Below are 16286 nucleotides of genomic sequence, written 5' to 3' on the forward strand. Positions count from 1 at the left end.
TGGGCTGGGCCTCTGTGTCCTGGGTTCCATGTCTTTCTCTGTGTTGGTTTATTACCTCATCCAGTGAGAGCTCATGTGCTAGTTGTCAATTCAGAGAGAGAGAGGGTAAGTGGGGAGAACATTTTTCAAATTTCTCATATGTGGAAAGTATCTTTATTCCACCTTCATACTTGGAAGATAAATTAGTTGAATGTAAAATTTTAGGTTTGAACATTATTTTCCTTAATAATGTGAAGATCTCATTCCTTTGTCTCGTGGTTTTCAGTTTTTTTTTAAATCCTCACCCAAGAACATTTTTTCATTTTTTGTTCAGATAGAGTGGGAGGGAGAGAGAGAGAGAAACATCGACGTGGAAGGTACACATCGAGTGGCTGCCACCTGCACGACCCAACCAGGGCCGGGGACAAACTGCAACCGAGGTACGTGCCCTTAGCGGGAACCGAACCCGGGTCTCTCTGGACCGCAGGCCGACCACGGAACCAAACCAGCCAGGGCTTCAGTGTTATTTTCAAGAAGCCCGGTGTATTCTCATAGCTGGATGTCACTTGTGAGCCCCCTCCAGAAGCCTGTGGGGTTTGCTTCCTGTGTTTGGACATGTCTCGTGCCCGGAGCACACCATTTATCACTCTGAGTCTCACCCTTCTTTCCAACCCATGAGCTACACCTTGACCTAAGGTTTTTACGTTCTGTACTTGTGCTTGCTATAATTCCTTTTTAGGGTTTGCTGAAGATGGCAGTCTGTAGGCTAAATCAGCAAGCATTGGTGAGGTTTATTGGGCATGTTCATGTCTTTCTTGTCTGGGGAGTTTTCTCAAACTTTTATGTGATAGGTTCTGCCCAGAGCGCTCACCCTACCCTACTCTAATGTTGTAGAACATTATTTGGGATTTGCACTAAAGTGATTGATTTCCCTTCTCTGCACACCTGAATTACCTTTGTGTTCCTCTTTTTGCTCTATTTCCTGGAGGATTTCCACCACTTTTTATCCAACTCTTCTACCGAATGTGTTAATTCTTCTTTAGTCTTCATTTCCAAGACTTCTTGTTCTCTCAAAGTTCTCTGTAAATAAATAAATAAATAACATCCTGTTCTTGTTCTGGTTTCATGAATCAATATATTTCATTGCTTAGCTGTCAGATATATATTAAATTTTTCAAAAATTATAAATTACATTCTGTTTCTTACATTGTCTCTATTTCCTGTGAGTTTTGTTCTTAACTCTTTCTTTTCCTCTCTTTCTGTTTATGAGTTTGTTTTGATTTCTCTCATGTTAGCATGCCTTCTCAAGTGTGTGGTAACTTTTGGGTGTTATTTCACATTTGGGGGAAGCTATCTGGAACACTGTGGTTAGCCACTGTGAGTGCTGACAGATGCTGAGTCACCTCACTGGGAGCCCCCAATGACGACAGAGGACCCCAGGTATCTGCAATCAATCTTTTCTCTCTGGTTAGTTTCTTTAGAGATGAATCTTTCAGTGTCCTGTCCTCAGACCAAAGTGTCACTGCTAAGGTTCTGCTGTAAAACTGGCGATTTGGGGCCTTTTAAACTTTGGTGTATGCTCCTCATTTCCACTTCTCTACCTTCTCCCCTCTTCTAGGATCTGAACCTTTTTTGGTTCCGTCTTCCCAGAGAGTATATCTTTGCTGTTTGTGTAGAAGTCTCCAGAATAAGGACCTTCAGGGTTGACGGGCTTTACAAGCTGCACTCTCATGAATAATGCACGAGCATTCCTGTTTTACATTCTGTTTTCCTGAAAGACATGTTTACCAGTATAAAAAATAGAAAATTATATTTTACATGTGTTTCTTTGGTTACTAGAGAGATTGCATGTTTTTCATATGTTGATGGGCTTGTATATTATATGCATATCCTGTTTATATCTGTTTGTTTTTCTGCTTTTGAGTACTCACTGAAGTTTGAATTCCAGTGCTGGTGTCGGGAAGGGAGGGCCTCCTTTGTATTGGCTGGTTTTGTGCGATTCTGTGTCCTTGACACAGCTGTGGCCTCCGTGAAGCCCAAGGCACCTGGCTTCATCTGGCCCGTGACATGCGTTTCCTGTCAGGTGGCTCACACCAGTTCAGCTAAACACCAGAATGACCAGCCGAGACCTTCTTCTGCCTCTTACACATTCTGTATGTGAAGCAGACCAGTGATCTGCAAATAGCGGCCTACGGGCCAGAATCTAACCCAGGGCTCGTGCAGTTCTACGGGAACATAGCCTCGCTCATCTGCGCATCACCTGTGGCTGCTGTCGTGTTACAATGGCAGAGTTGTGTAGTTGTGACAGAGGTCATTAAAGTCTAGAATAGTTACGATCCGGCCATCTGTAAAAATTTTACCAACCCTTGAACTAGGTGTTTGTTGGTTTCTTGACACCATCTAACTACTCTGTTCAAAGTCTCCTGAAAATTGATGGTTCCTTGTTCTTGTGAGTAAAAACTAATAAGTGTGATTGTCCTTCCTTCTGCAGAAACCAATAAATAAGATGACAGTGGCAGTGACCTTCCTTCAAATGATGTATGTGCCTGTAATACCTGCGACAGCTTGCCCTTCGGTGAACTCGCCCAGATAACTGCTTTCAGGAGTGTTGCTTTTGTAGCCACATTCTACCCTGAAAGTGACTCCCCCTCCCTCCCCACTCCCCTCCCCACTCCCTTCCTTCTGAAACATTAGACGTACAAAGAGGCTTAACCTGCTCAAGCCTCTCTGTCCGTATTTTCATAGCGCTGCAAACACAGATTCACGTTTAAAAAAAAATAACCGTTACATGGATGCCAGTGGTCAGCGTGTGCAAGCTGAAGAATGTGTGTTTAAACCACCCATCTTTTTTGGGTGTCTTCTTCCTGTGACTTCTCCATGTCTGTCCTTGTGGCCATCACCTCCATCCCCTTTCAGGATCCAGACTGTCACATATCCAGGGCGAACACCCCAGCGTGGCTGTCCCCACTGCACCCTTTGCTCGGTGGGGCCACTCTCACTGCGTGGACCTGCCTCCCCTCTCTGACTTCGGAAGAAGAATCTCTGCCTGGCTCTCTGTTCTTAGAGACCATTCTCTTCCTGTGTGTCAGCATCCCGTGACTCTTCCCGAGTCCTTGCCAATGTCCCTTGGTAGTGGCCTGGGCACAAAGGTGTCAGCTGCTGAATCCCGCCCACGCTCACGCAGGCTGATGAGGCAGGGGTCTGGGCAGCAAGATGCTGTGTGTCGTGTGTACGGAGATGTGACAGACTTGGGTGTGGTGGGAGACTGTGCAGAAAGGGTTAGCATAGCAGGCCCAGGACTGCTGTCCTCAGAAAGGCCTGCTTGCAAAGTTGGCCCATGGTTGGTATCTGGGGACGTGAATATGGGGAGGCTTCTGACCAGTCCCTGGTAAGGGTGGCTCATGTGCCTAAACTGTGCAAATAATACGGTTTGTTGCACATCTGCTTTCCTCCTGGAATCCAGAATCTGGGCACATGGTGGGCCCAGGTGCATATGTGACCAGCCCCCAATAAAATCCCCGGACGTCGAGTCTCTAAAGGACTTCCCTGGTAGACAGTATATCACACATGTCACAAGTCATTGCTGGAGGAATTGAGCGTGCCCTGCGTGACTCCACTGGGAGAGTAAAGTCAGTTAAGTTAAACTTGCACCCATCTCCTCCGCACTCTGCCCCCCGCCCCTCTCCTTTGCTCATTTTGCCGTATTTCCTTGTGCTGCCACAAATCTTAGCCAGGAGGCCTCCTGGTGAATCATGGGACCTGGGCGTGGCCTTGGGTACCCTGCCCGGACACAAGGGCTTGTTCTCAGGGCTGGTTCTCGGAGTGTCCAGAACTCTCCAGGTTGTGCAAATCCAAGCAGACTGGTGTCCGAGAGTTCTCCACACGCGTTCTTGTGTTTGTCGTCTCTGCCACAAAAGCGTGCACTTGGAACCAGTGAAGTGACACCGAGGAGAGCTGCTCCCCCGGCTTGGCCTCGGCCAGCTGATGCAGTGTCGGGTGTTCTTAGCTTTTACCCTTTCTCCATTTCTGGCTGGAGTGCCCTCTCCTTTATCTCTCTGATCATGTCGCCTAGTAAGAGGCTCTCAGCAATCTGTGGGGTTTCTGTGGGAGACTAAAGCATGTGAAAGAGACCAGTTCCACTTGGAGTGCAGCGAATTGGGGACAGGTGGTTGCTGTCCTTTTCTACCGCGCTCTTCCTTCCTGTGTTCTTTCCACAAGCAAACTAGGCGTTTCTTCTCGTCTCTGGTCACGACATACAGTTCGCATGTTCTGATATCTGACCTTACAAGTTTTCTTCCAAAACCTCTCCTGATCCTCCTGCAGTGTCCTGTTGGACATGCAGCCTCCATGGTGGCCCCCTGACAATGAGCAGCAGCAACCAGGTCAGGCATGATTGATCACTGCGACAGAGGGACTTGCAGATTCTGTGCCTCCTGTCAGCACAGGAAAACATACTGGAAGGCCCAGCTCGTGTGGCTCAGTGGTTGAGCATCGACCCATGCACCAAGAGGTCGCTGGTTCAATCCCGGTCAGGGCACATGCCCAGCTGGTGGGCCAGATCCCCAGTGGGGGGCATGCAGGAGGTGGCCAGTCGATGTTCTCTCTCATAGATGTTTGAATCTTTCTCTCCCTCTCCCTTCCTGTCTCTAAAATCAATAAAGAAAAAATAGTTTTATATATTAAAAAAAGAAAACATACTGGAAGGACTGAACTGCAAAGCAGAACCAGTTTCTTCAGCACTTGACAGTGGTGGTAACAAAGCATATAGCAGAGCCCCGGGCCTGTGTGGTGCAGTTGGGCATCATGCCATTCACCAAAAGGTCACTGGTTCGATTCCTGGTCAGGGCACATGCCTGGGTTATAGGCTCAATCCCCAGTAGGGGGCATGCATTCATGCTCAGCTCTCACTTAGATGTTTCTTTCTTGCCCCCTCTCCCTTCCTCTCTCTAAAAAACAATAAAAATATATTTTTTAAAGAAACATTGAGCAGAGACACATCCCATAGTGGAGCCAAGTGGGTACATGGAGTCTGAAAACTAATTACGTAACCCAGTAAGTGTTTATTGAGCCCCTTCTAGGTGCTGGGGACATCATGCAAAACAGAATGGACAAGGACCTCACTGCAGGGAGCGTGCATTCCAGTTAAGGAGACAGACAAGTTTCATAGAATAATGTCAACCAAGGACAAGTGCGAGAAAAGCAGGAAGCAGGAGTACAGGAGAATTCCCAGGGGCAGTTGAGGATGTGTTCAGGCTGTTGGAGAAGGCCGTGTGGGGGTGCTGTTGGAGCTGACACTGAGGACAGGATACAGCAGGGGCATCTGGGACAAGGCACATTTCTCAGCACGTCCGTAGGTCAGCGTGAGGCCAGTTATCTGGAGGGTGGTGAGCACGAGGGTGAGAGGGGTCCAAGCTGAGGTCGAGAGCCCTATCGGCCAAGTTGGGGTAATGTGCTGGATGCTGGGAGAACGTATTCCTGCTCACTGTGATAGCAGCTGCTGTGATTACTTGTTCAGCCAACTTTTTTTTTTTAAATTAAGTTTATTGGGGTAGCATTGGTTAATAAGAGTCTGTAGATTTCAAGTGTACATTTCATTGATACATGATCTGTATATTACGTGGTGCAGCCACCACCCTAAGTTAAATCATCTGCTGTCACTCTATATTTGGCCCCTTTACCCTTTTCCACCCCGACTCCCATTCGCTCTGGTAACCACCATACTGTTTCCTGGGTCTGTGAGTTTAGTTTTATATCCAACACATGAGTGAAATCATATGGTTCTTAGCTTTTTCTGACTGACTGACTTCGTTTAGCATGATATTCTCAAGGTCCATCCATTATGTCACAAATGGCAGTATATTTCATCTTTTCTTATGGCTGAGTAGTATTCCATTGTGTGTATGTACCATATCTCCTCTAGCCAATCATCCATCACAAGACACTTTGGTTGTTTCCATGTCTTGGCCCCTGAATAATGCTGCAATGAACATAGGGATGCATATATCTTTGCGAATAAATGTTTCAGATTTTGGGGGTAGATATTCAGAAGGGGAATTGCTGGGTCCTATGAGGAACCTCCAGACTGTTTTCCATAGTGGCTGTACCAGTTTACATTCCCACCAGCAGTGAATGAGGGTTCCATTTTATCCACAACCTCTCCAACACTGGCTATTACGTCTCGTTGATAATAGCTGTTCTAACAGGTGTGAGGTGGTATCTCTTTGTAGTTTGGTTTCCAATTCCCTAATAGCTTGTGACATGAGCATTTTTTCATATATTTGTCGGTCCCTGTATGTCTATTCAGGTCCTCTGCCCATTTTTTGATTGGATTGTTTGGTGTAGAGTTATATGAGCTCTTTATATATTTTGGATATGAACCCCTTGTCAGAGCTGTTGCTTGTAAATATCTTCTCCCATTCAGTGTCAATTTTTTCTAAAAGCATATAAAACTTGGACCCTGCTAGAATCTTTGATGTTCTGGATCAGGGGGTCGTTCAGACTGCATTACGCACGGTGCTTCGTGTCCTTGCGTCATCAGTTACAGAGTGTGGTCCATCCTGGAACCCCCCATGACTCTTCACCTAGAAGGTTACCCTCTCAAGTTTATTCACTTGGTGGAATGTGTCAGGCCAGAGTGGTTGGCACAGATGATATCATTTTTTTTGTTTTGTTTTGTTTGGCGTTTGATGTTTTTACTTTGTGAAAGGGTTAGGCCCACTCAGTATGAAGGACTAAATGGAAATGTTCCTTAACCTTGGAGGTAAACACTGCCTGGTTTAGTGAAGGGATTTCAGAGTGGGTCCATGTCTTCGGAACAGGACAGCAAGCAGTGCCAGGTGTCCCTCCTAGTTCTCTCTCGGGGGGGGGGGGGGCCCTGGGGGGAGTGTTGTTTGCTCAGGTCACCTGTCTGAAGTAGGCCACCTGAGACCGGCCCTGTGCTCTTGGCAGTCTGCCCGTCGCATCGGTAACGGGAGAGCTTGCTTCCGTTGCCATTCCACTAATGATCGGTACTTCTAGTGTGGGGGTAAAGCCATGTTCTGGTTATTGATTTTAATATGTTTTTACTTATTTTTTAGAGAGAGAGGAAGGGAGAGAGAGAGAGAGAAACCTCAGTTGGCTGCCTCCTGCACGCCCCCTACTGCAGATCAAGCCTGCAACATGGGCAGGGGTCCTGACCGGGAACGGAACCAGGACCTCTCCGTCCATGGGATGATGCTCCGTCCACTGAGCCACACCAGCCGGGCCGGTTTTTTATTTCTGAAATGAGAGGATTTGGGTTTTCTGTAAGGTCTTCAAACTCCAGACTTCAGTGATTTCAGCGGAACTTAAGTTTATCCCCTCCTATTACCTCACCACATCCCAGCTAGTCCGTGATCCCAGACATCATTTAGTGTTTTTCCCGCCATTAGGATCTGTCTTCCTCTTTGCTCCTTGCCTTGGGCCACAGCTGGTGTTTGAATTTCCACTTGAACGTTCTGTTCCGTGGGCAGCTCTTACAAGCAGCGCTTGTGCTGCGGACTCTCCATGGCACACGGGTCTTCATCAAAGCATGTTGTGTGACTTTGTACTCTGACGGCTCTTTGAAAAGCTACCGCAGTTGAGCCAGATACCGCAGTTGATGAGAACAGGCAGGTACCTGGAAGGCCAGGTTTCAAGGTGGGGTCTCCAAATTCTTTTAGATGGAGTTGCAGCCCCAGTCACCCCTTCGCAGATGTGTGCCCGGCTCAGGGCAAGCTCGTTGCTGTCCCTGGTAAACAGAGCAAGCATGCCTTCAGGGGAGCGTGGGTCCTTAGTGGGCCTTCACACAGGGGAAGTAACCTATTCTCATTTAATTACAATTCATTTTGGAGACCACTGTGCACCCTGGCCGTCCTGCATGTTTTCAGAACATGTATTTATGATAAGTAAAATATGAAAATTGAAAATGGATGGCTGGTCCATTAAATTGCAAAGGAATCTATTGTCAGTGGGTGCTTGGTTCCAAGCTTTGGACTGGCTACTCGTGCTGTGATTTTAGTGTGTGTGTGGTGGGGGTGAGGGGGTGGGATAAGACAAGCCTGCAGGTGTCAAACGAGAGGTGCTTTGCTCCCTCCTTTGTCTTCCCCTTTGCCTCACATATCTACCCCTCTCTTCCACCTTTCTACCTTCTTTCTATTCCTCCTTCTCTTCCTTACTTTAAATGGAAGAAGAGCAAGCCCTAGCTGCCTGTTTGGCAGTGGCCGAGCCCCAGGAAGCGCTGGCTGACGGGGCCACGCAGCAGTCTCGGGTCTGTGATGAGGCTTTGCCGGACTGCGCTGGGACCTGCCTCAGGCCCCACCAGCTCCCGCTCCCTCCCGCCACGCAGACCCGCCAGGCAGACCCAGACCGTGTGGAGGTGAAACGCTGTGGGGCGGGCAAGGGCTGGACCACCCCCCCAGCCGCTCCCTCCCCTCCGGGGTCCTGCCTGCCTTTGTCTGGGTGTTCCGTGTACAGATGGAGGGAAGGGGGAGAGACTAGTATGTGGACTGCTTCACACAGCATTTCCCAGTCACTAAAGGATCCTGTCCTCTCTTCTGGTGGCCGCACCCTTTCGCCTCTGAGTGTGGGGCAGCAGAGGGGAGGGAGCTGTGCCCTCCCTGCTTCCTCGGGGGCTGGTCTGCACTGATTCAGGCACCGATTAAGGGCGGCTGTTGTCTAGCCCCAGGGACCCTAGAAGTGGTGGCAGTAGAGGGACTGTCTTCATTTTAATATTTTCATCCATTTCCAAGTCTTAACATAGCATCTCAACTTAGGGCTCTATTGGGATGCCAGCCCCCCCTCCATCCCCCGAAATCAGTGGGATTAAGCGTTCAGGGTATGATGTTGATATTTCTGAGACAAACTTAGGAACATATGGTCTAACAAAGGATTTTTATTCCAGGTACATCCTACTGCAGATCGAGTTCTGTAAGGGGATTGTAGTCCCGCATGCTGAGGATTTTAGACAAGGTCCAGGTATATAATTTTAGGTGCCCCGTACCTTTATTGACATTCGGGGCTCTTAAGGGGTTTGGAAATGCTAGAAAAGGGCAATTGGAGACTTGGAGTAGCCAGAAGGGCCTAGAAGTGATGGCTGAGCTCCTCGTGAGGTGAAGACAGCGCGGCCGAGCGGGCCGGGAACTGGGGGCCCAGCGCTCTCATCAGCCAAGCAGGGAAGATGGCCATCTGGAGGCCCCCTCGCTGATTTCCAGAATTAGAGCTTGGCGATCAGATATCACTGGAAAGAAGTCGTCCCAGTGTTGAAAATGTTTTACCCCTGATTGGCCTCCTCTTTTATTCTCATTCTTGTCTGTCTTCCTTCTGATAGGTCTTTTCATTATCATTTTACTAAGTATGTATTCCGTGTTGTCACATCATACAGATTCTCTCCAAAGATTACAAGTGGCCTGGTAGTGACTTGTCCTTGGTGTCCCCGGCTTCAGCCAACAGGAAAGGGCTGCTGGGGGTTGCTGTCGGAAGCCTCTGCAGCCCAGCCGGCCTGGTTTCGGGAAGCTCGGTCACACCGCTTGCAGGGTTGCAGTCTGTGTTTCCATCAGCCTCTTCGCCTTCGCACAGTGGACACTGCCCTCTCTTAATCTACCTTCTGCCCGGGATCGGGAGATGGGGCAGATGGTTTCACAGCATTCCATCCCAATCATACGAAGTTATGGCTTTAGTATTTGTAGTGGGACCCAAAAATAGCATCGGCTTTATTTGGGAGTTAGAAAGTAAGGTGAAAGCATTTGGAAGAGAAGAGCCGTTCGTCTAGTAATACTTGGCAGCCTTAAGCACACATGGCTGTTCTTATTTGAATTTTGACTCTTTGGAAAGAGGAATACTGTGATCTTGGCTATTTAGGCAAAGAGATGGGGTGGAGGGAAAAGAGAAGGGAACAGACAAAATGCATTACATTTTGTGTAGCAGGAATGGCAGAACCAACTGTATTTTAGTTGTTTTCTTCTACAGGGGTGTTTTAGGGAATTGGGGATGGATACTAGGTACTTGAAAATTGCCACACAACTTAAAAATTCACTATGACCATATTTAACTATCTGCATCTGGGAGTCAATGTCTAGAATCTGTGGCACTGGATAAACACCAAATATTAAACTACTTGGTTTAGTATTGAGGGAGTCGCTAGATCATTCATTTTTAGTGTGTTTGTTTTCTGAATTGTTTTTAATATTTTTGGCTTCGAGTTTTTATTGACAAAAGGTTAACTATTCGGGGTTCCCCCACCCCTTTCCAGCATATGACTAGAATTTAAGATTATTTTTCTTCCTGTTTATTTTTATGCCTCTTTTTTCCCCCTTTCACTCATTTGAATTAATTTTAATACTTGAAGTATTTAATAACACTTTTCTTATTCCTTATAGAATATATGAGAGAGTAAAAAGGAGAAGCTTTTTCTACAGCTGACCTTATTCTGCAGCTGTTGTAATCCATCTATTTCATGTAACCTCTTATTCTTCAGTTATTTATTTTACCTTCCTAAAATAGACTTGCGATTCGATTAGGAAAAGAAAACAAAAACTTTTTTTTTTCAGATGGTAAAAGCTCTAGAATCTAGAAAAGGGTAGATAGATGACAATTACGATTTACCAAACTAGTGACTGTGACTAAATTATACTTTCACATTTCAGAGTATTTGTAGTTTTCCTGTAAACACAGTTGATGTTGGGGGCAGACCTTTCAGTATGGCGGAGGGAGCAGCTTGGCAGATCCTCAATGAAAAAGGCAATGACAGAACTGGATAAACTTGTCCAATATAATCATTTCGGGGCTTTGGAAATGGATAAAAGGCATACCTCAAGTTGAGACGTGATTACTCATGAAAAACTCTTGAACTCCGTTAAAAACAGCCTTTCTGCCTAGAGCTGCCAGCCTCCACCCCTGCTCTGGCAGGGACTACTTCCACAGGCAAGGGGCAGGCCGAGAAAACCAGCAGCTTCGTTGGTAGAGGTTTGACTTGGAGCAGGACACAGAAAAATCCCTTGTCCAGTCCGTAACAGAAGTGAGCCTGGCCAATGAATGTGAAGACTACTGGCTCACTAGACGGAGGTTACCTCTGGTTTGGGACAAGCAATGAAACGAAAGACTGGCCAGGTATTCAGTATGGCTATTTGGGAAGTAAACATCACCAGGACCTTTGATAAGCTCTCCATGCATCTGTTCAGGAGAGACCAGAGAGGATCACAGCTGTCCACTCCTTCTTAGCAGACCACGAACCTGTGTGTGTCACAAGAGGTATAGCAGAAAATAAAAGCTAGTTTTAAATACTGCTGAATATTGAATGTTCTACCAACAGACACACAGATCCATTGGTACGGGGTAGAAAGCTTACTGACTTGAGGTGTTCATACACAACTTGTCACTGAACTATGAAAACCCAGAGGTAACTCCTAGGACTCTAGGCTTAAAAAAAAAGAATTAACAAACATGAGCACAGATTAACAGCCAAACATGGAGATTATGGAAGAAACAGATTCCACAGATTCAGTAATTCTAGGCAAATTACTAAACAAACAAAATAATAGCAACAGCAACTCTTAGGAAGAAAGTCAGAATCTAGAGCTGCTACAATATAGGTATATCTAAATTGCATAGTTTCTGCAAAATATTATGAAACATGCAAAGAAACAAAAAAATAATAATAAGAGGGGGGGAAAGTTAATACCAGCTGTCTCTGAGTGATTCAGATCTTGAACTTAGCAGACAGAGCCTTCAAAGCAATTGTTATAAGAACTAAAGGAAGTCATGTTTTAAAAATTAAAGGAAAGAATGATGACAATGACTCAATAAGTAGAAAATCACAACAAAGAAGGAAACTATATAACCAAATGGAAATTCTCACGTTCAATAACTGAACTGAAAAATCCATGTAAGGGGCTCATGACCATATTTGAGATGTTGAAAGAAATAATTAGTGGACTTGAAGGTAGATAAATGGAAATTACCCAACCTGAAGAACAGAATATAAAAAGAAGGTTGGCCCTGGCCGGTTTGGCTCAGCAGTTAGAGCGTCGGCCCACGGACCAAAGAGTCCCGGGTTTGGTTCCCGCTAAGGGCACGGTTCCCACTAAGGGCGTGTACCTCGGTTGTAGTTTGTCCCCGGCCCTGGTTGGGTTGTGTGGGTGGCAGCCACTCGATGTGTCTCTCTCACGTGGATGTTTCTCTCTCTCTCTCTCCCTCCCACTCTACCTGAACAAAGAAGTGGAAAAATGTCCTTGGGCGAGGATAAAAAAAAAAAAAAAAAGAAGGCTGAAAAACAGTCTCAGAAACATGTGAGTTCAAGCATACTAATACAGGAGCCCCAGAAGAAGCAGGAGAGAGAGAGAAGGGGGCAGAAAAATCCTTTGAAGAAATAATGGCTGAAAATTTGATAAGGAACATTCATCTGCTGACCAAGATGTTCAATGAATTGAAAGTTATAAACACAGAGATTCATATGTAGACACATCATAGTCAAAGTGTTGAAAGACAAAGAGAAAATCTTGAAAGCAATAAAACAACTCATTACACCAGAAACAATGAAAACTGTACGACGATTTATACAAAGTGCTAGTTAAAAAACAAACAGGCTAGCACTTAATTCTTTTTCCAGCAAAACTATTCTTCAGTAGTGAAGGAAAAATGAAGACATTCCCAGGCAAATAAAAAACTGAGAGAATTTGTTGCCAAGCAGTCCTATCCTATTAGAAAAACTAAAGGGTGTCCATTGGCTAAAAGGAAATGATACCAGATGATAACTTGAATTCACACAAAGAAATGAAGAACACCAGAGAAGATCTGTGGGTAAATGTAAAAGATTGTAGCTAGATATAGATACATTTTTCTTTGCTTAATGTCTTCCAGATTCTATAAATATAGTTATAATACTGTTGGATGTATAACATACATTAATGATTTATACGTTTAAGAACTTATATTTGAAAAGCTGTAAGATTCCAACAACTTAAGCTTATATACTAAGAAACGGGGGGGAGTTAACCCAAAGCAAGCAGAAGTCAGGAAGTCATAAAGATTAGCGTGAAAATCAATGAAATAGAAATCAAAAGAATAGAGAAAATCAATGAAACCCAAAGCTAGTTTTTGAGTGACGTCAGCATCATGGCACAGTGGGAAGGCTCCAGTGTTTCTCCTCTTAAATTTATAACAAGTCGGACAACTATAACTCAACAAAGGAATCCATGCTCAACACACAAACCGTATGATAGATTCATACATCGGGACATATGGAGGCAGGTTTACTGGAATGAGTAGGGGGCTGGGGATGGACAGTGGTGGCTGCAGATTTAGTTCAGTGCCCACCACAGCTCTGTGGAGCGTGGAAGCTGAGAAGTCAGACTGCAGCCCTCAGACTACAGCCCAGAGTGTAAGAGGAGCAGAAGCAGCTTCTTCCCCAGAATAGACATCTTCCCTCCCCTCCCCACTGTGGCAGAACCAGGGAGCAGTGTTTGGGAAACTTCAACCAAAACAGCAGAGGCCACAGCCATTATGGACAGGGAGGGGACAGAGCCACAGAATGGCGAACCCACTTTTCTCTCCCACACAGCCAGGAAGAGCCAAAAACACATTGGAAAAAGGAGGTAACTCTGGGAGCTCTCAAAACCAGTCCTCTACCATCCACAACATCCCCCTACAGGAACGATGCTTGGTTACCAAGGAGAGTTGGTCACAGAAAGGCCACCCACCAGCAACACTTTCCTTAACCAAAGTGATCCCATTCCACAGTGATCCCAGAGGCACAAATAAGGCAGGTAAGAGAAAACAAACACTTTTGCTACGGTACCATCTACTGGAAAACAAAAGTACCCTACCTATCAATCTGTTGAATTGTCAAGAGCAGAACAATATCTACACATGAAAAAGATCACTATCTCAAATGCTCAGACAGAGAAACAATCCATCAAATACCATGAACCATCAAGATAACTTGGGAGCAGAGAAAGGAAATGCAGAGTCTCCAGAAATCACACTCAAAGCCCCAGAAGAGTGTGATATAAATGGCAGTTCAAGATTGTAGTTATAAAGAGATTGCAATGATATACAAGAAAGCTCAGCAGGTGTCTAAGAATTCAACTCAGTTCTGACACATCTACCCAAAGATAGCATCACATTTCACAGGTTAAGGGTTTACCTATAAAACTGCCCACCCCTTGACACACACACGCACACACACCCACCCACCCAGCCTCAGACACCATTTGCAAGCCCAGGCTGTTAACCTGTGTTTCTGGCTACAAATTAAAGGTTCCAAGGAGCCACTCCTTGGGCTTGATTAATTTGCTAGTACAGCTCACAGAACTTAGGATAACACATTTACTCACTAGATTACTAATTTATTATAAAGGCTAAAGGATACTAATCAGCAGCCAGATGAAGAGATACATAGGGTGAGGCCTCAAACAAAGGCTCTTCTGTCCTCCTGGAGCTTGGAGCCCAGCAAGGTGGCACATGGAAGCATTCTGGCTCCCCAAAATGGAAGCTCTCTGAAAAAGAGGACCAATGAGCCGTCTTCTTGGGTTTTTATGGAGGCTTCATTATATAGTCATGATTGACTAAGTCATTGGCAATTGAAGTCAATCTTCAGCCCTTCCTTCTTGGAGGAGGTAGGGGAGGCTACTGAAACTTCTAACCCTTTAGTCACATGGTTGATTCTCTTGGCAACCAGCCCCCTACCCTTGGTAGGGCCCAAAAGCTACTTTATTAACATAGCCAAAGACCCCCTCTATCACTGGCAACACTTAGGAAATTCCAAGAATTTTGGGAGCCGACAGCCAGGAAAGGTGGATAAAGACCAAATATCTTATAAATCACAATATTACATTATAGTGACTTAAAACACCATGGTGTTACCTCAAAAAATTAAAAATTGAGCCCTGGCCGGTTTGGCTCAGCGGTTAGAGCGTCCGACTGCGGTCCGGAGAGACCCAGTTTCGGTTCCCGCTAAGGGCACGTACCTCGGTTGCAGTTTGTCCCCGGCCCTGGTTGGTCGTGCGGGTGGCAGCCACTCGATGTGTTCCTTTCACATCGATGTTTCCCTCTCTCTCCCTCCCACTCTGTCTGTACAAATAAATAAATAAATAAATAATAAATAAATAAATAAAGTTATAAAAAAAAAAAAATGGAATTGCCATTTGACCCAGTGGTCCCACTTCTAGGAATATACCCTAAGAAGCCTGAAACACCAATCAGAAAGGATATATGTACCCCTATGTTCATAGAAGCACTATTTACAATAGCTAAGATCAGGAAACAGCCCAAATATTCATCAGTAGACGAATGGATAAAAAAGCTGTGGTACATATACACAATGGAGTATTATGCAGCTGTAAGAAAGAAAGATCTCTTATCTTTTAAGACGACATGGAGGGACCTGGAAAGTATTATCCTAAGTGAAACAAGCCAAGCAGAAAAATACCACATGATCTCACTTATTTGTGGAATATAATGAACATAACAGTCTGAGGAATAGGGTAGTCCCAGAGACATGGAAGTGGGGTACAGACTGACAACCCTCAGAAGAGGAGGTGGTGGTGGGAGGGAAGAGATAAACCACGGAACTTATATGCATGTATGCATAACCAATGGACATGGACAACAAAGCCGGGGATGTGGCGGGGTGGATGGGGAGGAGGGTGTCAATGGAGAATAAAAGGAGAAACATCTGTAACAAAAATAAAATAAAATAAAAAATAGTAAAAAAAAAATTACAGTATTACATCTATAGTGACTTAAAAGCTTCTGAATAGCTCAATAACAAAAATAATTTGAATTACTAATTAGAACTCTTCCTACAAAGAAAAGGCTAGACTCATATGGCTTCAATGGTGAATTCTGTAAAATATTTAAAGAAAATAATACCAATCCTTCACAGACTTTTCATAAACTCCAAGAGGAAGGGGTACCTCCCAGCACATTCTGTAAGTGCAGTGTTACCTGTACACCCAGCTACACAAAGACATCACAAACAGATCAAACCACATACCATGGACTCCTCTGAACACAGACACAGACATTCTTAAAAATATTTGGAACCCAAATCCAGCAACATATAAAAAGGACTATATATCACAAACTGACCTGGGCCCCGAGGCTAAGGTGACTAGATTCCATTTTTATCATTAATGGACCTTCCTCCATATTTTTCCAATAATAGGTTAATTACCACTAGAAGTAAAGGAATTTCGCCTAAGATTATAGTTGCTCCATGTGTTGGGAGGCATTTGTAGGTTCTGAGTATCAATATTTGCAGGCATTTGCAAGTACTTCTAAGCCTGCTGAATGATGCTAATTTTGACTTCTGT

General features: G+C 45.1%; 1 protein-coding gene across 7 annotated transcripts in view; it reads left to right on the forward strand.

Moving 5' to 3' along the window:
* MGAT5 (alpha-1,6-mannosylglycoprotein 6-beta-N-acetylglucosaminyltransferase) overlaps positions 1 to 16286 on the forward strand; it is a 295024-nt gene that overhangs the window by 125852 nt on the left and 152886 nt on the right. Inside the window, exons 1-2 of one of the 7 annotated variants that reach the window (XM_036254999.1) lie at positions 8748 to 8952; positions 13536 to 13736. The exons of 4 other annotated variants lie outside the window; for them this stretch is intronic. In XM_036254999.1, coding sequence (XP_036110892.1) covers positions 8763 to 8952; positions 13536 to 13736 — 391 coding nt within the window. In that variant the 5' untranslated portion in view covers positions 8748 to 8762. Of the gene's footprint in view, positions 1 to 8747; positions 8953 to 13486; positions 13737 to 16286 lie in introns of those variants that run through there. 2 more of the 7 variants (XM_036255002.1, XM_036255000.1) reach the window with 2 other exon arrangements.

The sequence above is a fragment of the Molossus molossus genome, unplaced genomic scaffold (genome assembly GCF_014108415.1).
Source record: "Molossus molossus isolate mMolMol1 unplaced genomic scaffold, mMolMol1.p scaffold_m16_p_11, whole genome shotgun sequence".
NCBI classification, from domain to species: Eukaryota; Metazoa; Chordata; class Mammalia; order Chiroptera; family Molossidae; genus Molossus; species Molossus molossus.